Genomic DNA, 25768 nt, shown 5'->3' with positions numbered 1-25768 from the left:
AAGTAGAGAGTAGCCCCGGTTCACCACAACTAGAGAGAAAAGCCTGCACAGCAACAAAGACCCAGCACAGCTAAAAATAAATAAATAAAATTATTTTTAAAAACGCTCTTTCCAACATGATTCCACTTTCTTAAAGGAGGAATATGATAAATAGTTCCGGAAGAATATACATTAAAGTGACAGTGAGTTCTTTAAGGTAGCCACCAAAGACTCACGTATAGTTTTTAAAATCTCAGTTTCTCTTTATACATATCTGATTTTTATGTCTGTTTCATTTTTTCTATACATAAGGATGTATAAAAGTAATCATTTTATAATGATTTATAATAAAAGCATTTCATTTTGATAAATGTAAATTCATAAACACTGGTGGATTCTGGCATATTTTCAGTCTATAAAGTTACCTTCAGTTACTGTTTTTATGCCAGTGTCAAAGTGACATATCCGTGTCTGGTTAACTTGATTCAGCACTTGCCCTTCAGTTTGAAAACCAGATTTAGTCAGTGTGACAGAGTTAGTGTGTGGTTCAGTCACTAAAAGAAGCACTCTCTTTCTCCCAAATACAGAGGCCCTGAAGGAGCCGGTCACAGTCATCCCACTTCACCCTCCCTGGAAGGCTTTGATTCTAGGCCCTTTCGGAGCTGCAGCGGAATCTAGGATAGTGAGTGATGAGGTTGAGAGCCAACTTAAAGAGCCCAGGAATGTGCACATACACTTATACAAGTGAGAGTGAGACTAGGTGGGAGAACCAAGAGGGGAACAGAACCCTAGAGAGAGCTGTTGTAAGAGAGGCGTGGAGAAGATGGGGAAGTGGGCAGCAATAGATACAGACAGAGATGGGAACAGGAGAAATAGAAAAGTGCGACAGAAGATACAAAAAGAGGGAAAGTGTTGGAGAAGGGATTCCAGCGTTCATGTCATACAGTTAGGAGAGATGGAATAACACCAAGGTTGATCTCAGTGGTGATTACATTACATGGGTATATAAATAAGTAAAACTTCATTGGACTATTCACTTAAGGTTATTATACTGTATTACATGTTGTTGTTGTTGTTCAGTTGCCCAGTGATGTCCGACTCTTTTCGACCCCATGGACTACAGTGTGTATTTTAATTCTTAAAAATACGTCAAGCTCCAACGCTGAGCTCAGATTCTGAGGGCTGAAAGATCCCTGTGAATTGAGGGAAGGAAGTCAAGGAGAATCCATTCATACTAATGGGTAGCAAAGTAAAATCAAAAACCAGAAAAAAAGAAGTATAGTTTTCCAGAAAGAAGTGCCAAATGGCAATTCTTTTTCTTTCTTTCAACTTAAGCTTGCCTGATACATTAATCATCAAGATTATAAATATAAATTACCTGCTATTTATATCAATATGTTTTCCCTGATGGCTCAGCTTAAAGAATCTGCCTGCAGTGCAGTAAATGCGGGTTTGATCCCTGGGTGGGGAACATCCCCTGGAGAAGGAAGTAGCAACCCTTGCCAGTATTCTTGCCTGGGAAATTCTATGAACAGAGGAACCTGGCGGGCTACAGTCCATGGGATCACAAAAGAGTTGGACATGACTTAGCGACTCAACAACAACATATATCAATATAAATGATGCATCAATCACTGATATTTTGTTGTTGTTGAGTCACTAAGTCTTGTGTGACTCTTTGCAACCCATGGACTGCAGCACTTCAGGCTTTCCTGTCCTTCTCTATCTCCCAGAGTTTGCTCAAGCTCATGTCCCTTGAGTCGGTGATGCCATCCAACCATTTCATCCTCTGTCATCCCCTTCTCAGGCCCTCAATCTTTCCCAGTATCAGAGTCTTTTCCAATGAGTCAGCACTTTGCATCAGGTGACTCAAGTATTGGAGCTTCAGTTTCAGCACCAGTCCTTCCAATGAATATTCAGGGTTCATTTCCTTTAGGATTGACTGGTTTGATCTCTTTGCTGTAGAAAGGACTCTCAGAAGTTTTCTCCAGCACCACAATTCGAAAGCATCGATGCTTTGGCGCTCAGCCTTTTTTGTAACCAGCATCTTTTTTTCTAATTAGTTTATTTATTTTAATTGGAGGCTAATTACTTTACAATATTGCAGTGGTTTTTGCCATACCAGCATCTTTTATGACTCCTGCATAGGCAGGCTGGTTCTTTACCACTAACACCACCTGGGAAGCCCCACTGATATTTATATTTACATAAATAATAATTGATGTTTATATGTATCAATTATATCCAAATATTGATATTTATATCAATATAAATTAAATTCTGATATAGGGCTCCAAAATAACACAATTTAAAGATGCTATTTTTTTTCAGCTCCACACTATAAAATACTGAAGATCCTTCTGGATAAAGAAATTACATTCATTGAAAATCATTTATGCTTTATTGAAGGTGAAACTTTGTCTTGAGGTTTTGTTGGTGGCATTAAATCATATTTATAAAAGGCTTAAGTTCTCAGTAAGAACAGCCATTGTTATTGTTACTGAGTGCTTTTGTAGTTGGAAGTCCTCACAACATTTTACAAGAGAAGGGCAAGAAATATTTGTTGACTACTGTGGTTTGATGATGCTAGAAGGCATTCAAGCCAGTAGGAATTCACTAGAGAAGTCATTTCCATTTTAAAGCTGAAGAGTGTAGAGATCCCTTAGGAAGTAAACCTCTGATGTATACTACCTGGGGACAGAGCCCTAGAGTGATTTGCCTGAGACTGGATTCTTGTTTTGTTTTGTTTCTTAATGAAAGGATTTGTTATCAGACTGCCAGAGATTTTCTAGGACTCTTTGTTTCATGTAATGAAACCGTGATTCTTGAAAGATAGATTCAGCCCCCCATGTTGTCTCTGGCCCAAAGGGCTACCTCAGTACAAACTCTTTTCTTATTATGTCACATCTTTACTGGAAATCCCTGTTTCCTAATAATGTCCACTGTGCATTGCCTGCAAATGAAGCAAAATTCATTTGAAGCTATGGAACTTATACAATTCCCAGTCTCTAAGGACTAAACTTTTAATAAAGTCTCCAGTGAGGACATTCAGGTTTACTAAATATTTCACTAGATATTATCCATTCATGCAATTTCCCCCCATCTAACTAAAATTAACCAAATCATACAGAGCCCTAAATAATTTTAGCATCATACTCAAAAAAAAAAAAAATGAAAAGACACAAAAGCATTAAACAAGACAGCAGTAATTACAATAAAATTACTACTCTAGTATAATAAAGTTTCCTAATATTTGCATAAAGTGCAGAAGCTTTTCTTGCTTGCCCTTTATACAATGTTTCTATTTTTTTAATTAATTTTTTTTATTAAAGGATAATTGCATTACAGAACTTTGTTGTTTTCTGTCAAACCTCAACATGAATCAGCCATAGGTATACATATATTCCCTTCCTTTTGAACATCTCTTCCATCTCCCTCCCCAACCCACCCCTCTAGGTTGATACAGAGCCCCTGTTTGAGTTTCCTGAGCCATACAGCAAATTCCCCTTGGCTATCTATTTTACATATGGTAATGTAAGTTTCCATGTTACTCTTTCCATACATCTCACCCTCTCCTCCCCTCTCCCCATGTCCGTAAGTCTATTCTCTATGTCTGTTTCTCCATTGCTGCCCTGTAAATAAGTTCTTCAGAACCATTTTTCTAGATTCTGTATATGTGCATTAGAATACGATATTTATCTTTCTCTTTCTGACTCACTTCACTCTGTATAATAGGTTCTAGGTTCATCCACCTCATCAGAACTGACTCAAATGTGTTCCTTTTTATGTCTGAGTAATATTCCATTGAGTATATGTACCACAACTTCTTTATCCATTCATCTGTTGATGGGCATTTGATTGCTTCCATGTTCTAGCTATTGTAAATAGTGCTGCAATGAACAAGGTGATAAATGTGTCTTTTTCAACCCTGGTTCCCTCAGAGTATATGCCTAGGAATGGGATTGCTGGGTCATATGGTGGTTTTATTCCTAGTTTTTCTAAGGAATCTCCATAACATCTTCCATAGTGGCTGTATCAATTCACATTCCCAACAACAGTGCAAGAGTGTTCCCTTTTCTCCACTCCCTCTCCAACATTTATTGTTTGTAGACTTTTTGATGATGGCCATTCTGACCAGTGTGAGGTGATATCACATTGTGGTTTTGATTTGCATTTCTCTAACAATGAGTGATGTGAGCATCTTTTCATGTGTTTCTTAGCCATCTGTATGTCTTCTTTGGAGAAATGTCTGTTTAGGTCTTTTTCCCAATTTTTGACTGGGTTGTTTGTTTTCCTGGTATTGTATGAGCTGCTTCTATATTTTGGAAATTAATCCTTTGTCAGTTGTTTCATTTTCTATTATTTTCTCCCATTCCAAGGGTTGTCTTCACCTTCCTTATAGTTTCCTTTCCTGTGAAAAAGCTATTAAGTTTAATCAGGTCCCACTTGTTTACTTTTGTTTTTATTTCAGTTAATCTAGGAGGTGGGTCATAGAGGATCTTGCTTTGATTTATGTCATCAAGTGATCTGCCTATGTTTTCCTCTAAGAGTTTTATAGTTTCTGGTCTTACATTTAGGTCTTTAAACCATTTTGAGTTTATCTTTGTGTATGGTGTTAGGAAATGTTGTAATTTCATTCTTTTACATGTAGCTGTCCAGTTTTCCCAGCACCATTTATTGAAGAGGCTGTCTTTGCCCTATTGTATATTCTTGCTTCCTTTGTCAAAAATAAGGTACCCATAGGTGCTTGGGTTTATTTCTGAGCTTTCTATCTTGTTCCATTGGTCTATATTTCTCTTTTTGTGCCAGTACCATAATGTCTTGATGTATGTCTTGATATACCAACTGTAGCTTTGTAGTATAATCTGAAGTTAGGAAGGTTGATTCCTCCAGCTCCATTCTCCTTTCTCAAGACTGCTTTGGCTATTCGGGATCTTTTGTGTTTCCATATGAATTGTGAAATTTTTTTCTAGTTCTGTGAAAAATGCCATTGGTAATTTGATAGGGATTGCATTGAATCTGTAGATTTCATTTGGTAGTATAATCATTTTCACAATATTGATTCTTCCTACACAGGAACATGGAATATCTCTTCATCTGTTTATGTCATCTTTGATTTCTTTCATCAGTGTCTTATAATTTTCTGTGTACAGTTCTTTTGTCTCCTTAGGTAAGTTTATTCCTAGATATTTAACTCTTTTTGTTGCAATGGTGAATGGGATTGATTCCTTAATTTTGCTTTCTGATTTTTCATTGTTACTATATAGAAATGCAAGTGATTTCTGTGTATTGATTTTGTATCCTGCAACTTTGCTAAATTCACTGATTAGCTCTAGTAATTTTCTGATACTACCTTTAGGGTTTTCTATGTACAGTATCATGTCATCTGCAAACAGTGAGAGCTTTAATTTTTCTTTTCCTATCTGGATTCCTTTTATTTCTTTTTCTTCTCTGATTGCTGTAGCTATGACCTCCAGAAGTATGTTGAATAATAGTGGTAAAAGTGGACATCCTTGTCTTGTTCCCAATCTTAGGGGGAATGCTTTCAGTTTCTCACCATTTTAGAATAATATTTGCTGTAGGCTTATCATATATGGCCTTTACTATGCTGAGGTAGTTTCCTTCTATGCCCATTTTTTGAAGAGTTTTAATCATAAATGGGTGCTGAATTTGTCAAAGGCTTTTTCTGCATCTATTGAGACTACCATATGGTTTTTATCTTTCAATTTGTTAATATGGTGTATCACATTGATTGATTTGTATATATCGAAGAATCCTTGCATTCCTGGAATAAAACCAAATTGATCATGGTGTATGAGCTTTTTGATGTGTTGCTGAACTCTCTTTGCTAAAATTTTGTTGAGGATTTTTGCATCTATGTTCATCAGTGATATTGGCCTCTAGCTTTCTTTTTTGGTGTTGTTTTTGTCTGGTTTTGGTATCAGGGTGATTCATAGAATGAGTTTGGAAGTGTTCCTTCCTCTGCAATTTTTTGAAACAGTTTTAGAAGGATAGGCATTAGCTATTCTCTAAATGTTTGATACAATTGTCCTGTGAAGCCATCTGGCCCTGGGCTTTTGTTTTTCGGGAGATTTTTGATCACAGCTTCAATTTCAGTGCTTGTAATTGGGTTGTTCATAATTTCTATTTCTTCTTGGTTCAGTCTTGGAAGATTGAACTTTTCTAAGAATCTATCCATTTCTTCTAGGCTATCCATTTTATTGCCGTATATTTGTTCATGATAGTCTCTTATAATCCTTTGTATTTCTTCATTATCTGTTGTAACCTCTCCTTTTTCATTTCTAATTTTGTTGATTTAATTCTTCTGTCTTTTTTTCTTGAGGAGTCTGGCTAAAGGTTTGTCAATTCTGTTTGATCTTCTCAAAGAACCAGCTTTTAGTTTTACTAATCTTTACTATTGTTTCTTTCATTTCTTTTTCATTTATTTCTGCTCGGATCTTTATGATTTCTTTCCTTTGCCTAATTTTGGTTTTTTGTTGTTGTTATTCTTCTTTTTACAGTTGTTTTAGGTGTAAAGTTACGCTGTCTATTCGATGTTTTTCTTCTTTCTTGAGGTAAGATTGTATTGCTATAAATGTCCCTCTTAGAACTGCTTTTGCTGCATCCCGTAGGCTTTGGGTTGTTGTGTTTTCATTGTCATTTGTTTCTAGAAATTCTTTGATTTCCCTTTTGATTTCTTCAGTAACCAGTTGGTTATTTAGAAACGTGTTGTTTAATCTCCATGTGTTTGTATTTCTTATAGTTTTTTTTCTTGTAATTGATATCTAGTCTCATAGCATTGTGGTCAGAGAAGATTCTTGAAATGATTCCAATTTTCTTAAATTTACTAAGGTTTGATTTGTGACCTAAGATGTCATCTATCTTGGAAAATGTTCCATATGCACTTGAAAAGAAAGTATATTCTTCTTCATTTGGATGGCATGTCCTGAAGACAGCAATGAGATCCATCTCATCTAATGTATCATTTAAGACTTGTGTTTCCTTATTAATTTTCTGTTTTAATGGTGTGTCCATTGATGTGAGTGGGGTGTTAAAGTCTCCTACTATTATTGTGTTATTGTCAAGTTTTCCTTTTATGTCTGTTAGTGTTTGTCTTATGTATTGAGGTGCTCCTATGTTGGGTGCATAGATATTTACAATTGTTGTGTCTTCCTCTTTGATTGATCCCTTGATCATTATGTAGTGTCCTTCCTTATCTCTTGTAATCTTTATTTTAAGGTGTATTTTGTCTGATATGAGGATTGCTACTCCAGCTTTCTTTTGCTTCCCATTTGCATGGAATATATTTTTCCATCCTCTCACTTTCAGTCTATATGTGTCTTTAGGTCTGAAGTGGGTTTCTTGTAGACAGCATATATACGGGTCATGTTTTTGTATCCATTTAGCCAGTCTGTGTCTTTTGGTTGTAGCACTTAACCCATTTACATTTAAAGTAATTATTGATACATATGTTCCTATTGTCATTTTTTAACTGTTTGGGGTTGATTTTGTGAATCTTTTTCTTCTCTTGTATTTCTTGACTATATAAGTCCTTTTAACATTTGTTGTAAAGCTGGTTTGGTGGTGCTGAATTCTCTTAAGTTTTGCTTGTCTGAAAAGCTTTTGATTTATCCATCAATTTTGAATGAGGTCCTTGCCAGGTACAGTAATCTTGGTTGTAGATTTTTCCCTTTCAGTACTTTAAATATATCCTGCCATTCCCTTCTGGCCTGCAGAGTTTCTGCTGAAAGATCAGCTGTTAAGTATATGGGGTTTCCCTTGTATGTAACTTGTTGCTTCTCCCTTGCTGCCTTTAATATTCTTTCTTTGTGTTTAGTCTTTGTTACTTTGATTAATATGTGTTTTGGTGTGTTTCTCCTTGGGTTTATTCTGTATGGGACTCTTTGTAACTCTTAGACTTGATTGACTATTTCCATTTCCATGTTGGGGAAATTTTCAACTTATAATCTCTTCAAAAATTTTCTCATATCCTTTCTTTTTCTCTTCTTCTTCTGGGACCCCTATTATTCAAATGTTGGTGCGTTTGATATTGTCCCAGAGGTCTCTAAGACTATCCTCAGTTCTTTTCATTCTTTTTACTTTATTCTACTCTTCAGAAGTTATTTCCACCATTTTATCTTTCAGCTCAGTGATTCATTCTTCTGCTTCAGATATTCTGCTATTAATTCCCTCTAGGGTATTTTTAATTTCAGTAATTGTGTTGTTTGTCTCTGCATGTTTATTTTTTAATTCTTCTAGGTCTTTGTTAATTGATTCTTGCATTTTCTCCATTTTGCATTCAAGGTTTTTGATCATCTTTATTATCATTATCCTGAATTCTTTTTCAGGTAGTTTGCCTATTTCCTCTTCATTTATTTAGAATTCTGTGTTTCTAGTTTGTTCCTTCATTTGTGTAGTATTTCTCTGCCTTTTCATTATTATTTGTTTTAACTTATTGTGTTTGAGGTCTCCTTTTCCCAGGCTTCAAAGTTGAATCCTTTATTCCTTTTCGTTTCTGCTCTCTAAGTTTGGTCCAGTGGTTTGTGTAAGCTTCTTATAGGGTGAGCTTTGTGCTGAGTTTCTGTGTATTGGTTGGTTTGTTTTTCCTCTGATGGATAAGGCTGCTGCTGCTGCTGCTAAGTTGCTTCAGTCGTGTCCGACTCTGTGCGACCCTATAGACGGCAGCCTACCAGGCTCCGCCGTCCCTAGGATTCTCCAGGCAAGAATACTGGAGTGGGTTGCCATTTCCTTCTCCAGTGCATGAAAGGGAAAAGTTAAAGTGAAGTCGCTCAGTCGTGTCCGACTCTTAGCGACCCCATGGACTATAGCCTACCAGGCTCCTCCGTCCATGGGATTTTCCAGGCAAGAGTACTGGAGTGGGGTGCCATTGCCTTCTCCAGGATAAGGCTGAGTGAGATGGTAATCCTGTCTGCTGATGATTAGGTTTATAGTTTTGTTTTGTTTGTTGTTTAGATGAGGCATCCTGCACAGAGTGCTATTGGTGGTTGGGTGATGCCAGATCTTGTATTACAGTGGTTTCCTTTGTGTGAGTTCTCACTATTTGATACCCCTAGGATTAGTTCTCTAGTAGTCTAAGGTCTTGGATTCAGTGCTCCCACTCCAAAGGTTCAGGGCTTGATCTTGAGTTTTGCATGGGCCTATGTATTCTTTTCTGCTGGTCAGGTACTCTTGTCCACTCTCAGCTGGTGTTCTGCATGCACTTCTGTGCCTGAATGTGTATTCCTGATGTATCCATGGAGAGAGATGTATTCCACATCCACCTACTCCTCCACCATCTTGTTCTCCATGCTTCTATTTTGAAAGAACTCTTCACTGGTTTGATCAACCCTCTTACATATTCATGAGACAAAATTTCCAAATTTTTCTATGGAACCAGCTCAAGTGTTATGGTACACTTTTGACCACCTATTTGCTGCAAGTAACAACCCTCTCTACACTTCTCAGGACCCACTCAATAAATACTCCATTTGGCGAAGAGTACTGTCTCAGTATATATGGTCAGTTTTAGAAAAAGTAAATTTTAAATATTAATCAAGATATGGAAAATAGTTTGATCAAAATTGATCTTATTGATCTCAAGTTTATGGCCCACTTGTGCAGAGCCTGAAGCATGTGAGCGGAGAATCATGGGATACAGTCCTGAGGAACTGTAGTAGAAGGAAATGACATAAGAGATGTTATAAGGGAAGAATCCATGTGACTCAATGGCAACTTGATGAAAAGTTAAATATGGGCAGTGAGAGAAATCTGTATACAGGTCAGGAAGCAATAGTTAGAACTGGACATGGAACAACAGACTGGTTCCAAATAGGGAAAGGAGTACATCAAGGCTGTTTATTGTCACTCAGCTTATTTAACTTATATGCAGAGTACATCATGAGAAATGTTGGGCTGGATGAAGCACAAGCTGGAATCTAGATTGACGGGAGAAATATCAATAACCTCAGATATACAGATGACACCATTCTTATGGAAGAAAGTGAAGAAGAACTAAAGAGCCTCTTAATGAAAATGAAAGAAGAGAGTGAAAAAGTTGGCTTAAAGCTCAACGTTCAGAAAACTAAGATCATGGCATCTGGTCCCATCACTTCATGGCAAATAGATGGGGAAACAACGGAAACAGTGAGAGACTTTGTTTTTTGGGCCTCCAAAATCACTGCAGATGGAGACTGCAGCCACAAAATTAAAAGACATTTGCTCCTTGGAAGAAAATTTATGACCAACCTAGCTGCTGCTGCTGCTAAGTCGCTTCAGTTGTGTCTGACTCTGTGTGACCCCATAGACGGCAGCCCACCAGGCCCCTCTGTCCATGGGATTTTCCAGGCAAGAGTACTGGAGTGGGTTGGACCAACCTAGACAGCATATTAAAAAGCAGAGACATTACTTTGCCAGCAAAGATCCATCTAGTCAAAGCTATGGGTTTTCAAGTAGTCATGTATGGATGTGAGAGTTGGACTATAAAGAAAGCTGAGCGCCAAGAAGTTGATGCTTTTGAACTGTGTTGTTCAAAGACTCTTGAGAGTCCCTTGGACTGCAAGGAGATCCAACCAGTCCATCCTAAAGGAGATCAGTCCTGAATATTCATTGGAAGGACTGATGCTGAAGCTGAAACTCCAATACTTTGGCCACCTGATGCAAAGAACTGACTCACTTGAAAAGTCCCTGATGCTGGGAAAGATTGAAGGTGGGAAGAGAAAGGGACAACAGAAGATGAGATAGTTGATGGCATCACCAACTCAATGGACATAAGTTTGAGTAAACTCTGGGAGTTGGTGATGGACAGGGAGGCCTGGTGTGCTGCAGTCCATCGGATCACAAAGAGTCAGACACGACTGAGTGACTGAACTGAATTGAACTGAACTGAACTGAGGAGAATAGCTGTGACTTAGATAATCCTGAAGGTTTGAACCTGGTGGTGTAGGATGTCTTCCTGTTGCTCTTATGATACACTTGAGAGTCTTGACCCTGGACCACAAGGGCCTATGATATCTGACTCCTGATTCCCATTCTAGCTTCACTCACTATCACTTTTCCTCTAATTTACTGTGCTACAAATGCTCTAGTTGCTCAGTTTTTGGAACCCACTAGGTTACTTCCCAACTCAAAACTTCTAAATGCTGTCTATGGAATAAATGTCATTTGTCTCACTTCTTCCCCAATTATCTGGTTAATTCATGTACTCTCAAGGATTCAGCTTATGTGCTGTTTTCTCAGGGAATTTTTTTCCTGCTCCCATCCACAGATGAGGGTAAGAATGTTGTTATATTCACTGATAGTTTTCTGTATTTGCTTAATGTGTCTCTCTACTACTGGATGACTAAGCTCCATGAGGCTCAGGACCATGTTTAACTTGCTCACTGCCTATTCCAAAGGACTAGCACAGTCAGTGGCATATAATAGATGACACTTGATAAAGGCATGAAAGTATATTTGAGTGAACAAATGGAATCTACAACCCACAATATTGTTTCCTTCTCTTCTTCCCCTGTTGTCTGGTTAACTCATACACTTCTAGTCTTCAGCTTATATGATTTTTTTTTCAGGTATGCTTTTCCTGACTAATCATGCTATGAAAGCCTAGGGGAGTTAAGAGGAAAAATTCCTTCCTGGTACAATGTAATTCTCCTTTCCAGTGTGTCTAGTTTGACTGGATGAATAGAAATTATGGAACTATCCCACAGATATCAGTTAGGTGATTAGGACTTCAAATGAATATCTAGGAGCCAATTGCATCATCTGGCTCCTAGTCAAATGTCATTAATTTATAAGTAAGATGAAATGTTCAGAGATGGAACTTCAAAAATTGCTTGTGATGAAATGGAAAATAACAGTTTTAAGAATGAGAGAAGGTTTAATCCTTCAAATGTTTTAGAGAGGTCAAGGAGAACAGAAGTCCAAGAAAGGTCATTGGAGTTGAGGGAACAGGTCACTGGGGAATGTGGTTTTTACAAAATAATAGAAATGAAAAATCTAGATTGCAGACAACTAAAGAGAGTTAATGTAAAAAGCAGATGTAGATGCTTTTTAAGAAGTTTGGTGCTAAAAATTGAGAGAAATGAGAAAGGAATTAAGAATTGATAGTGAGGTCAATTGGAGGTTTTCCAAAATAGGACAAAAAAAAGAAAAACACTTTTTATTGTGAGAAAACCTGAAGTCAGTTGAATCTTTGGGCCACTAGTTTTATTTTAGAAATACTATCTCATTGGCTTATACTGTGTTATCCTCTGTTCCTTTCCCTCTTCTATCTCTGCTTCCTTTCTTTTTCCCTCCCTTTTCTCCCTTCCCTTACACGTGGACTGGCCAATAGGTAAGCACTAAGCAAATTGTTATTGAGTACATGAACTGTGTATAATCCAAATTACAATGTGCTGTAAGTACAAAGAAACACACCAGAATTTGAAGACTTAGTACGAAAAAGTAATATAAAATATCTATTAATAATTTTGTATTGATTACATATTGAAATATTTTATATCTATTTAGTTAGATATGTCTTATTAAATTTAAATTTATAGGTTTCTTTTTACTATCTTTAATGTAGTTACCAAAAAACTCTGTTACAAATGTAACTCTTGTTATATTTCTATTGGACAGCATTGCTCTAGGCTTTCTTACCTGTATCCTCTCTCTAGGCTTCAGAAACCACCTCTAGACAATTGACTCATAAACATACATCTTCATATAAATGTATATTCAGACTTCTCTGAAGCTCAAATCCTTGTATTCAATTGCCAATCAAACCACAAGTCTTAAAGGCATCTTATTCTAAAAATGTGTGAAATAAAACTTCTCTCCTGCTCTCTTTCCCCAAATCAGATCCTCTTCCAGGGTTTTTGGTCTCAGTGAGTCATTATCGCTCTGTCACATAAGCCAAAGTTTTAGATCTTTCGTCTTTGACCCCTACATTCAATCTATCACTAAATCTTGCTCACTTTACATTCTAAAGAATTCTCCAATTTCTTCGTTCCATTCATCACTACCACCTGATCCATGCTACCATAATCTCTTTCTTGGGCAATTTCAATAGTTTGTCCATATACAATTTTTCAGCTTCAAATCTATTTTTCAGGCTTCATCAAGAATTGTTATAAAATCTAACTCTCTCATATAGCTCTCTTTATTAAAAAAAAAAAACAAAAACTTCCCATGGATTCTTACTGCTATTAGAATAAAGACCCAGCTTCTTAATACTGTCCTTAATACTCCCCACATATCTATACTCTGCCCTCTTCTCCACCCTCCCTTAAACCTTTTTCTCCAGAACTCTCCCTGCCTCACTGAATTTCTTTAGTACCTTGAAATTGTCATGTTTCCTCCAGAAATAGGGCCTTTGTATGTCATTCTCACAACTTACCCATTCCATCCTTCTCTGGCGAATTCTGTCTAACCTCCAAATTTCAGTTCAGTCATCACTTTTTCAGGAAATCTTTCTGTCACGTCCCCTCATTTCCATACCCACCTCAAGTAATAATGACAGTGGTGGTGGTAGTGATAACATTTAGTATTTAGTATTTATTAAACACGTATGCATTAGGCTCCCTTCTGGTGTTTCACATATAATTCACTAAGTCTTCTAATCTACCTCTTTTAGTCTCCATTGAGGAAATTGACACAGAGAGAGGTTAAGGAATTTTTCCACAACCAACTGTAAAGTGGCATAGCCAAGATTCAAAATTAGGTCTTGTTTTCAGAACCCACAGGATTAACTACTACATTATATTGTCTTTTCAGACTAGGCTAAACCCCTCTATTATAAGTCTTATATCTCCAATAACCTTGCCTTTCATAACAGTGAAGTTGTAATTTTAAATTCATTTGTGTGAATATTTGGTCAATGTCTCCTGAAACTTCCTCCCAGCTCTATAAGGGAAGGGGAATCAGATACCATGTCTGCTTTTATTTACTGCTTAGCTTCGGTGCCTAGTATTGTGGCTGACATAAAGTAGACATACAATATATGTGAATATAATGATACAAAATAAATGTATGTATATATGAAAAAAGAAAGGAAGACAGGAGAAGGAAAGAGGAAAGGAGGGAGGGAGAAAGAAAAAGAAAGCAAGTTCCATGTTTCCAATTGTGGGTTTCTCCATTGAGCACAGCTCAGCCTACCACTGTCTATTTCTTTATCTGTTTTAGGAAGTCTTCTGACTGTGATGAGAACAAATTCAGGGATCCTGTCTTGTATACTGAATGACTTTAGAATTCCTCCTGAGTAATTACTTGATTATGAGTAGCTGAGTCATTCAATATTCATTTCAGTCAGAGGATGTCAAAATCGGACCAAGCACTGGGTAATCCACCTATAACATAGTTGTGAAAGCCCAGTTCTCAAAAACACCCTACATTCCAGCCAGACTGGGGACTGTTTTCCATTTCTCTAACACTTCATGAGCTTTCATATCTCTGACCCTTGGCTTAACATTCTTTTTCCAACCTTTTCTGCTGAGAAAATATCCAAGAAAGTAAAGAAAGTGAAAGTGAAGTCGCTCAGTCGTGTCAGACTCTTTGTGACCCCATGGTCTGTAGCCTACCAGGCTCCTCCATCCATGGGATTCTCCGGGCAAGAATATCTTTCAAGGCCAGATCAAATGTCCTCTCCTGGATAATTTATAACAAAACACCCCTAGTTGTTTTTTGATATGTGTCTGTGTGTGTGTGTAAGTATATTTCTAATCAAGATGTTGGGCCTAATTGTGGGATATTTTAATATGATTCCTCTGTTAAGGATATGGCTCTGTTCATATGGTTTAGATTGGAAGCTTCCCTCAAAGGTTGGGACTTCTTAGTGGCAATCTCAAGCGAAAGAGCTAAGTCCTCAGACAAAACAACAGAAGGGGAGCTCCTGCCCACCCACCTGTCTCTCACATTCTTAGAAATAGCTCTCATGGAGTTGGGCCATGCCTAAACTTCCAGGCTACTGGGAAGAGACAGCATCTGCCCATGAGAGGTAGGCTTGGAGATTGGTAAGGAGGCCTTGCCATAGGGAACCAAAAGGACAAGATGACTGACTCACCTGTATAAACCAGATTATCAAGATCAGCAGCATTTAGACAATTTGAATGCCCTGGTGTGTCACAATCAGTCATGAGATGCATCACAATTATTCTGTTTCTAATAATAAGGTTCATGGCAATTAGATGAGGAAACAATGGAAACAGTGAAAGACTTTATTTTCTTGGGCTCCAAAATCACTGCAGATGATGACTGCAGCCATGAAATTAAAAGACGCTTGCTCCTTGGAAGAAAAGTTGTGACCAACCTAGACAGCTTATTAAAAAGCAGAGATATTACTTTGTCAACAAAGATCCATCTAGTCAAAGCTGTGGTTTTTCCAGTAGTCATGTATGGATATGAGAGTTGGACTATAAAGAAAGCTGAGCACTGGAGAATTGATGCTTTTGAACTGTGGTGTTGGAGAAGACTCTTGAGAGTCCCTTGGACTGCAAGGAGATCCAACCAGTCCATCCTAAAGGAGATCAGTCCTGAATATTCATTGGAAGGACTGATGCTGAAGCTGAAACTCCAATACTTTGGCTACCTGATGCAAAGAACTGACTCACTTGAAAAGTCCCTGATGCTGGGAAAGATTGAAGGCAGGAGGAGAAGGGGATGACAGAGGATGAGATAACTGGTGGCATCACGGACTCAACGGACATGAGTTTGGGTAAACTCCAGCAGTTGGTGATGGACAGGGAGGCCTGGCATGCTGCAGTCCATGGGGTCACAAAAACTCAGACACGACTGAGTGACTGAACTGAACTGAACTGAATAATAAGCTATCATACTTTAATATGGTTTTATACATATAATATATACACATACACTTGAACTAAAATGGATTCCATATTATCTCAGTAATACCTTCCTCATTCCTTTACATTAGAATATAGTACCTTGAGTGGAAGAAATACAGAGAAATCATAGCTAGCCAGTGGGCAATTTTTCATTACCTGACAAAGCCCATAGACGTATATCACTCAGTCAACATCATCTGCCAACTTGCTTTCTCAGTGGGGAAAAAGGTTTGAGAATTACTGCTCTTGTTGCATGTTGCTACATTTTGTTTCCCGGAGTATGTCTAAGTCTGATAGGCCAGAGCGATTGAGAGAGCAATGACTTTTTGTGGCCACCATGGTCTTGGCAGCAATGGTGACTACTTCCCCAAGGATGAGAATCTGGGTATTCTCATGAGAATCATGAGAATCTCATGAGAATTCAGATACATGAGAATCTGGGAAAAGGTTTGGAGGATGAATTTTGCCCCTCCCACATGGGAACTGGCACTCTACTGCCAAACTAGAATGTTATTCTATTATGAAAAAGACAGATTTCTTCCAGAAAGCTTTTTTAACATCCCCAGACAAATTAATTTGCTCCCATCTGTTCTCCCATAGTTCCAAACATATGATTATACTATAGATACTATCATCTTGCATTCTAAGTATTTGTTTACATCACTGACTCCCTAGTACATTGAGAAGTTATTGTAAACAAGTATTGAATCTTACACAGCTTTGAATTACTATTGCTTATTAGCACTGTGCTTAGCATTGTAATAAGCACTGTTAGCTCTTTGCTTTCTTTTTTTTCTTGGCTGTGTCACACGGGTCTTATTTCCCTGACCAGGGGCCAGACTGGAGACCTCAGCAGTGAAAACTCAGAGTCTTAAACTCTGAACCACCAGGAAATTCCCCAACTGTCAACTCTTGAACAAGGGGCCAAACACAACCAGAAGAACAAACCAATATTCATCACATTAAATTTGGGGTCCTTTTTTGTTGTCTTGGGTTTTTGTATTTTTGTTTTTAAAGTACAATCTAAAAGGCATCTTTAGTTCACAACTTTAATCTTAACATGATACCGAGGGGCACCCGAACAATTGTTTGTTAATTTATGCCATGTCAACATGGAAAATATCACACGCAGAATAAAGCAATGAATTACACACAGAATTGTTTTTCTGAAACTCAGCTTCGATAGAGTCAGTCCCTCGACAAATTTTTCAGGTCCTACAAAATAGATTTCAAGCTCTTTGATTTGGCATTCTGACCTCATCTTTTTTAGGATGCTTCCTGTAATTTCTCCACCACTGTATTCTGTTCCCACCAGGCATTTTGGATGTTAGATAATCTGGCCTAATCTAAGCCAGAGAGTACCAGAATACTGGAGTGGATTGCTATTCCCTTCTCTAGGGGTTCTTTACAACCCAGAGTCCGAAACCATGTCCCCTGTGTCTCCTGCTTGGCAGGCCAATTCTTCACCACTGAGCCACCTTAAAGTAAGTCATTTGTACAGTCCATTTAAGCCACCTTGAAGTTAGCCTAAAAGTTGTCATGAATTTGTAAGAAAATTAAAATAACAAATGTGAGCTACATGATCCTTTGCACTAACTCCATGAATGTTTCACTAAGCTCACATTGATTATGGGCAAGAGGTGAACTAAAAGCAACACTCATCATTATTCCACAGTTCCTTTGGGAGGGTCTTGTCCCAAGAAATCTTAAGAAGCTCTCATTACAGCAAAGTTTCCCTACATCAGCACAGAGTATTTTGAGGAAAGAAATATTTCCAAAAGCTACTTATAGATTTGCAAGAAAAATTTTCAAGTTATTTTTTAATTACTATCATTAAAAAAAATTTAAAGATTACTTCTGGTATCTAAGGTATAAGATTGAAGACATTATGAATATGGTTTCAAAGGAATAGTCTAGAAATTGTATATTTCCCACCTTTAAAAAGAGGTGGGAAAGGTGCTACTTTAAGACCTCTGCTCACACAGCCTTTCCTCTGAATCAATAAACCCTGTCTCAGTTCCCACTTCCTCTATGAAGCCTTTCCTGAACAAGCCAGTGGGAATTTTTTCTTCCCACCTACAACTTTATATTCAGATTGGTAATAAGGGTAAATGGTATAAACTCATATAAATTAAAATCAAACATGGCCTTTAATATTTGCTTAGAAATGGGCATTTCTCCTACTCTTTAGGTCTCAAAGGATACAATTAATTATTCCAATTTAGTATTCTTGTAAAGTTTAGGAAATTAAATCTCTCAGGCAAAACTCTGATGTCAATGCCAAGTAAATCCCTTTAGAATTATTTAAAATATTTGAGCCATTCATTACCTATGACATAAATATTATTGTTGATTTGTTGGTAGAAATATTCTAAACAATCAAAAGGATAGAATTTTATTTTTGGATCTACTTGAAGAACCATCATCAGGCAACCAAATAGCCTTTCTTAAGCTCTTATTGGGGAAATCCAGGTGAGAAAATACTTAATTTTGGAGGGTAGAAATATTAACCTACAGAAACATTTATTTAAGTTCTTTAAGGTTTTCTCCTTACAATTTTTATTTGAAAAGATTTAAAGTTCCTTGAAGTCTTTCATCTAACCTAAAGGTCCACTGTATAAGAAATGGACGAATGACTATAATTTATCTGCATTGTTTCTGAATTTAAGAGAAGCCTAAATTTACCCAAAAATAAATAAGTAAAAGCAAACTTTTCTAGTAATTACAGAAAACATTAGCAACATTTTTGGAACTTCTTTTAAAAATGTGGTTTGCCATACAGCTTACAACTTAACAGGAGAAGTGTAACATTAGCCTCTACAAGGAAATGGTGTTTAAAATTTTTGTGTCAGACATTCCCTATGTATTAAATAGATAATATGAGGAAGGAATTATATTTAAATCATGCTTTTAAACTCCTGATATAATTTTAATGAGCTTTTTAGTTTATCTTTTAACTTTTAGAGAAATAAAATGTCAATGTATTTTAAAATATTATTTCTGTCTGATTAATTATCATAAACTGGGGAGAATGAAGGAAGAAAATGTTATGTACTTCAAGTTGGCAAGTATAAGCCATTTAATGAACTTATTCAAATTATATTGATTTAAAGTTTTTGGTTTTTTAGACTTCAGGTTATCAAGAGTAAGGCATTTAATGAAAAATTATTAATTCAAATTATATAGATTTCAAATGTTCATTTCTAATATTGTTTCTAAAGCAGTCAGTCACAAACAGTCTGAATTTAAAAGTTAGTAAACACTTTCAGGAAGCTAAAAGAAGAGATCTTCTCTCTAAAATATAGAATATATTTATGGTTAATGACTATTCAGCAAATTATCAATGTGGAAATGTCCAGGAGAGTCAACTAATCTTCTAAGAAAGTAGACATCACAGAGCAGGCATTTAGTAAATAACAAATCTATGAATTGACAAAAACAAATGAAGGTAGATTGAAATAAAGCATTCACCAGTAGACTAGAACTCTTAGGCTATAAGGAAAAATATAAGGGATAGATAATTGAAGTTTCAAGACACACTGAAATTTAATAAATATGAGCATTGTAGAATCTCAGAATATTGTGAAAACATTTGATGTTAGCAGAATTTGACACTGAAGCATTAGTGCTTTAATAAAGGTAAGTGGTTTCAGGAATGCATTACCACAAGACATGAATATATTCCTTAATGATCTGAAATGTATGTAAGACTGTCAGCAAATTCTTATCATTTAAACCATGAATTTTATTATCGTTGGAATGGAGCAGACACTTCCTCAACACATCCATTGTGATTTACCCACTACAGAATTATAAAGTGCAGAAAACATTAGTTGGATTCCCAATAATTATTATGAGGCTATCAAGTTTTAAAACATAGATCTAAGAGCATGTCATTTTACTTATTTAATTAAAAATATGCTTTCTGATTATAAAAGTAATATTTATTGTAGAGAATTTGAAATAGAAGGAAAAAATCAAACAAAAAAAGACCTATAATTTCCATTGCACAGGGAAAGCTAGTGTTAAAAATTTTATGTGTTTCTGCCTGCCCTTTTCATTCATATGTGGTATTTGTTTGGAAAACTAGAATTATTATATGCATAAAACATTGTATTCTATTTATCACATAATGTTTTATTATGTCTGTTTTATCATTACTTTAAATATTCTAAATAAATATTGTTTTAAACTATTGCACAATATACCATTGTGTGGATGATTCACATTAACTTAATTATACTGACTAAATGTTTACAATTAGAATTTTTCACTATTATAAATAATGCTCTGGTGGGCATAATTATAAATCTTTTATTATATATAAATGTTTTATATATAAATTATATGTAAATCTATATATATAGTTATATATATAATCATAAATTATATATAAATCTTTCTTTTAGATTCGTGATTACTGGTCACAGATCTGAACATTAGTTTCCTTCATCTATAAACAAATTATTTTCCAATAATTGTACTAATTTATACTTTTTCCAGAAATGCAGTTAGATTCCCATTTTACTGTACTTTAAACAACACTATATATAGTATCATTTTTAAAATATGGTTATTTTGATAGGCAAATAATTATGCCCTTGTAATTATTTCAAATTATGTTTTTCTGATTAGTCAAACATTTTCAGTTTGTTAAAAAAATTTATTTCTTTTGATATTTTTCTGTTTCTTTTACCTATTTTCTAGTGATTATTCCTATTGATTGGGCTTCCCTTGTGGCTCAACTTGTAAAGAATCTGCCTGCAGTTAGGGATACCTGGGTTTGATCCCTGGGTTGGGAAGATTCCCTGGAGAAGGGAAAGGCTACCCACTCCAGTATTCTAGCCTGGAGAATTCCATGGACTGTATAGTCCATGGAATCACAAAGAGTCGGAAACGTCTGAGCGACTTCCACTCACTTCACATTCCTATTGACTGATAGACGCTCTTTATGGAATAAAACTATAGAAATAGTATCCTATTTTTTGAAACAATTTCCTAGCTTGTGTCTGACATTTGATGTTACTCGTGATGTTTTTCACAGATAGCTATATAATTGAATTTATCAGTTTCTAACCCTTAGAAATGCTTCAGTTTTTTTGATAGCATTTAAATTTCTTTAAATTTTAATATGCACATGGACATAGGAGCAACTTTATACTGTATGCCTAAATGATATTGTAAATACCATAAAGACCAGGAAAATAGTTTTAAAAAACATTTTATAATAGAAAATATATATATATAACATAAAACATCGTTTTAACTATATTTAAGTATCTACAGTTCAGTGTCATTAAGTTTATATTGTTGCGCATCTATTATCACCATTCAACTCCAGAACATTTTCATCTACTCAAACTGAAACTCTGTACCCATTAAACAATAATTCCCCATGGCTTCCCTACTCAGACAACCTTTAATTCCTGTAAGTGGCATCACACAATGTTTGTCCTTTTGTGCCTAGCTTATTCCACTTGGTGTAATGTTAAATTTCATCCATGTTTTAACATGTATCAGAATTTCATTCCTTTTTAAGGTTGAATAGTATTCCACTTTTTGTCTATACCACATTTTGTTAACCATTCATCCAGCAGTGGACAGTTGGGTTGTTTGCACCTGTGGCTATCCTGAATAAAATTCTATGAACATGAGAGTACAAAAATGGTCTTTCAAACAACAATGTTAATCTGTGCAGATACAGTCACTGAAATAGTTTGAGAACACTGACAGCAACTGAAAGTAAAGTAAAAGTGTTAGTCACTCAGTCATGTCCAACTCTTTGGGACACCATAGACTGTATGTAGCCTGCCAGGATCCTCTGTCCATGAAGTTCTCCAGACAATAATACTGGAATGGGTAGCCATTCACTTGTCCAGGGGATTTTCCCGACCCAGGGATGGAACCCAGGTCTTCGGCATTGAGGGCTGATTCTTTACCAGCTGAGCCACCGGGGAAGCCCAATTGATAACTATTGTTAACACCTAAATTATTCACCTTTACCTAAACCACATAGAGAAAAATTTTGCACTGAATCTTCCTCTCAAAAGCCATCTTTGTCCATCTAATTTGACGTTTTTCTTGAAAATATGCTGGGAAAATGTTAAATAACTAGCTTAAAAGGTAAGAGCTCCTGGGGATTGATTTGATACTCCCCCAGATAAGGGTATGCATCCAAAATCACATAACCTGTGAAAGCATTGTGGAAGAAGCTCCTTGCCCTTTTGGACCTGGGAGCTCAAGAGTTGAATTGGGCATAATATAGATTACTACCTCATTTCTCCACAATTTTTTTTTTTCCCTCAACAGAGGAGTCAGGAATGGCTAAAGAAAATCATACCATAAAAAATGAGTTTATCCTCACAGGACTTACAGATCACCCGGAGCTGAAAACCCTTCTGTTTGTGGTGTTTCTTACCATCTTTCTGATCACCATGGTGGGCAACCTTGGCCTGGTGATACTGATTTCAAAAGAGCATCGTCTTCACACACCAATGTATATTTTTCTGGGAAACCTCGCTCTTGTGGATTCTTGCTGCGCCTCTGCTGTGACTCCTAAGATGTTAAGGAACTTCTTTTCTAAAAACAGAATGATTTCCCTCTGTGAATGCATGGCACAATTTTATTTTCTTTGCACTGTTGAGACTACAGATTGCTTTCTCCTGGCAGCAATGGCTTACGATCGCTATGTGGCCATCTGCAAACCACTGCAGTATCACACCATGATGTCAAAGAAACTCTGCATTCAGATGACCACAGGGGCCTACATAGCGGGAAACCTGCATTCTATGATTCATGTAGGCCTCCTATTTAGGTTAGCTTTCTGTGGATCAAATCACATCAACCACTTTTACTGTGATATTCTTCCTTTATACAGGCTCTCCTGTGTTGACCCTTATGTCAATGAACTGGTACTATTTATCTTTTCAGGTTCAATCCAAGTCTTCACAATAGGTAGTGTCTTAATATCCTATCTCTACATTCTCTTAACTATTTTCAAAATGAAATCCAAAAAGGGGAGGGTCAAAGCTTTTTCTACCTGTGCATCCCACTTTTTGTCAGTTTCATTATTCTATGGATCTCTTTTTTTCATGTACATTAGACCAAATTTGCTTGAAGAAGGGGATAAAGATATACCAGCTGCTATTTTGTTTACGGAAGTCGTTCCATTACTAAATCCTTTTATCTATAGCCTAAGAAATAAGGAAGTAATAACTGTCTTGAGAAAAATTCTGAAGAAAGAAAAATCTCAAAGAAGTTTAAAACAGACGACGTCTACTGTAGCTTAATTGTTTAATTAAACGCAGAAAAAACTTCCAAGTGAAATTCGGTTCGGTTCGGTTCAGTTCAGTTTAGTGGCTTGGCTGTGTCTGACTCTTTGTAACCCCATGAACTGCAGCACGCCAGGCCTCTCTGTCCATCACCAACGCTCGGAATTCACCTAAACTCATGTCCATTGAGTCGGTGATACCATCCAACCATCTCATCCTCTGTCGTCCACTTCTCCTCCTGCCCTCAATCTTTCCCAGCATCACGGTCTTTTTCAATGAGTCAGCTCTTCACATCAGGTGGCCAAAGTATTGGAGTTTCAGCTTCAACGTCAGTCCTTCCAATGAACACCCAGGACTGATCTCCTATAGGATGGACAGGTGGAATATCCCTGCAGTCCAAGGGACTCTCAAGAGTCTTCGCCAACACCACAGTTAAAAACCATCAATTCTTCGGCACTCAGCTTTCTTTATAGTCTAACTCTCCCATCCATGCATGACTACTGGAAAAACCAGAGCCTTGACTAGATGGACCTTTGTTGGCAAAGCAATGTCTCTGCTTTTTAATATGCTGTCTAGGTTGGTCATAACTTTCCTTCCAAGGAGTAAGTGTCTTTTAATTTCATGGCTGCAATCACCATCTGCAGTGATTTTGGAGCCCAAAAAAATAAAGTCTGACACTGTTTCCACTGTTTCCCCATCTCTTTGCCATGAAGTGATGGGACTGGATGCCATGATCTTAGTTTTCTGAACGTTGAGCTTTAAGCCAACTTTTTCACTCTCCTCTTTCACTTTCATCAGGCTCTTCAGTTCTTCTTCACTTTCTGCCATAAGGGTGGTGTCATCTGCATAGCTGAGGTTATTGATATTTCTTCCAACAATCTTGATTCCAGCTTGTGCTTCCTCCAGCCCTGCATTTCTCATGATGTACTCTGCATAGAGGTTAAACAAGCAGGGTGACAATATACAGCCTTGACATACTCCTTTTCCTGTTTGGAACCAGTCTGTTGTTCCATGTCCAGTTCTAACTGTTGCTTCCTGACCTGCATACAGGTTTTGCAAGAGGCAGCTCAGGTGGTCTGGTATGCCCATCTCTTTCAGATTTTCCACAGTTTATTGTGATCCACAAAGTCAAAGGCTTTGGCATAGTCAATAAAGCAGAAATAGATGTTTTTCTGGAACTCTCTTGTTTGTTCGATGATCCAGCAGATGTTGGCAATTTGATCTCTGGTTCCTCTGTCTTTTCTAAAACCAGCTTGAACATCTGGAAGTTCATGATTCATGTATTGCTGAAGCCTGGCTTGGAGAATTATGAGCATCACTTTACTAACATGTGAGATGAGTGCAATTGTGCAGTAGTTTGAGCATTCTTTGGCATTGCCTTCCTTTGGGATTGGAATGAAAACTGCCCTTTTCCAGTCCTGTGGTCACTGCTGAGTTTTCCAAATTTGTTGGCATATCGAGTGCAGCACTTTCACAGCATCACCTTTGAGGATTTGAAATAGCTCAACTGGAATTCCATCACCTCCACTAGCTTTGTTCGTAGTGATGCTTCCTAAGGCCCACTTGACTTCACATTCCAGGATGTCTGGCTCTAGGTGAGTGATCACACCATCATGATTATCTGGGTCATGAAGATCTTTCTTGTACAGTTCTTCTGTGTATTCTTGCCACCTCTTCTTAATATCTTCTGCTTCTGTCAGGTCCATAACGATTCTGTCCTTCATTGAGCCCATCTTTGCATAAAATGTTCCCTTGGTATCTCTATTTTCTTGAAGAGATCTCTAGTCTTTCCCATTCTATTGTTTTCGTCTATTTCTTTGCATTGATGGCTAAGGAAGGCTTTCTCATCTCTCCTTGCTATTCTTTGGAACTCTGCATTCAAATGGGAATATCTTTCCTTTTCTCCTTTGTTTTTCACTTCTCTTCTTTTCACAGCAATTTGTAAGGCCTCCTCAGACAGCCATTTTGCCTTTTTGCACTTCTTTTTCTTGGGGATGGTCCTGATCCCTGCCTCCTGTACAATGTTACGAACCTCCATCCATAGTTCATCAGGCATTCTGTCTATCAGATCTAGTCCCTTAAATCTATTTCTTACTCCCACTGTATAATCATAAGGGATTTGATACAGGTCATACCTCAATTGTCTAGTAGTTTTCCCTACTTTCTTCAATTTAAGTCTGAATTTGGCAATAAGGAGTTCATGATCTGAGCCACAGTCTGCTCCCAGTCTTGTTTTTGCTGACTTTATAGAGCTTCTCCATCTTTGGCTGCCAAGAATATAATCAATCTGATTTCGGTGTTGGCCATCTGGTGGTGTCCATGTGTAGAGTCTTCTCTTGTGTTGTTGGAAGAGGGTGTTTGCTAGGACCAGTGTGTTCTCTTGGCAAAACTCTATTAGCCTTTTCCCTGCTTCATCTGTACTCCAAGGCCAAATTTGCCTGTTACTTCAGGTGTTTCTTGACTTCCTACTTTTGCATTCCAGTCCCCTATAATGAAAAGGACATCTTTTTTGGGTGTTAGTTCTAAAAGGTCTTGTAGGTCTTCATAGAACCGTTCAACTTCAGCTTCTTCAGCATTACTGGTCAGGGCATAGACTTGGATTATTGTGATATTGAATGGTTTGCCTTGAAAATGAACAGAGATCATTCTGTCATTTTTGAGATTGCATCCAAGTACTGCATTTCGGACTCTTTTGTTGAC

General features: G+C 37.0%; 1 protein-coding gene across 1 annotated transcript; it reads left to right on the top strand.

Moving 5' to 3' along the window:
- Window positions 1-22117: 22117 nt before the first annotated feature.
- Window positions 22118-23086, top strand: LOC145539631 (olfactory receptor 5K1). The gene has a single exon (XM_081573663.1). It carries the CDS (start codon window positions 22118-22120, stop codon window positions 23084-23086), a length of 969 nt encoding a protein of 322 aa, XP_081429789.1.
- The last annotated feature ends 2682 nt before the right edge of the window (window positions 23087-25768 follow it).

This window comes from Giraffa tippelskirchi, chromosome 2 (assembly GCF_054371585.1).
Source record: "Giraffa tippelskirchi isolate mGirTip1 chromosome 2, T2T-mGirTip1v1.2.pri, whole genome shotgun sequence".
In the NCBI taxonomy this organism is placed as follows: Eukaryota; Metazoa; Chordata; class Mammalia; order Artiodactyla; family Giraffidae; genus Giraffa; species Giraffa tippelskirchi.
This window is presented reverse-complemented; position numbering and strand designations above follow the sequence as displayed.

Bases quoted from the DNA above. Each gene is read 5' to 3' on its own strand.
- LOC145539631 (XM_081573663.1), top strand. From the start codon at position 22,118: ATGGCTAAAGAAAATCATACCATAAAAAATGAGTTTATCCTCACAGGA.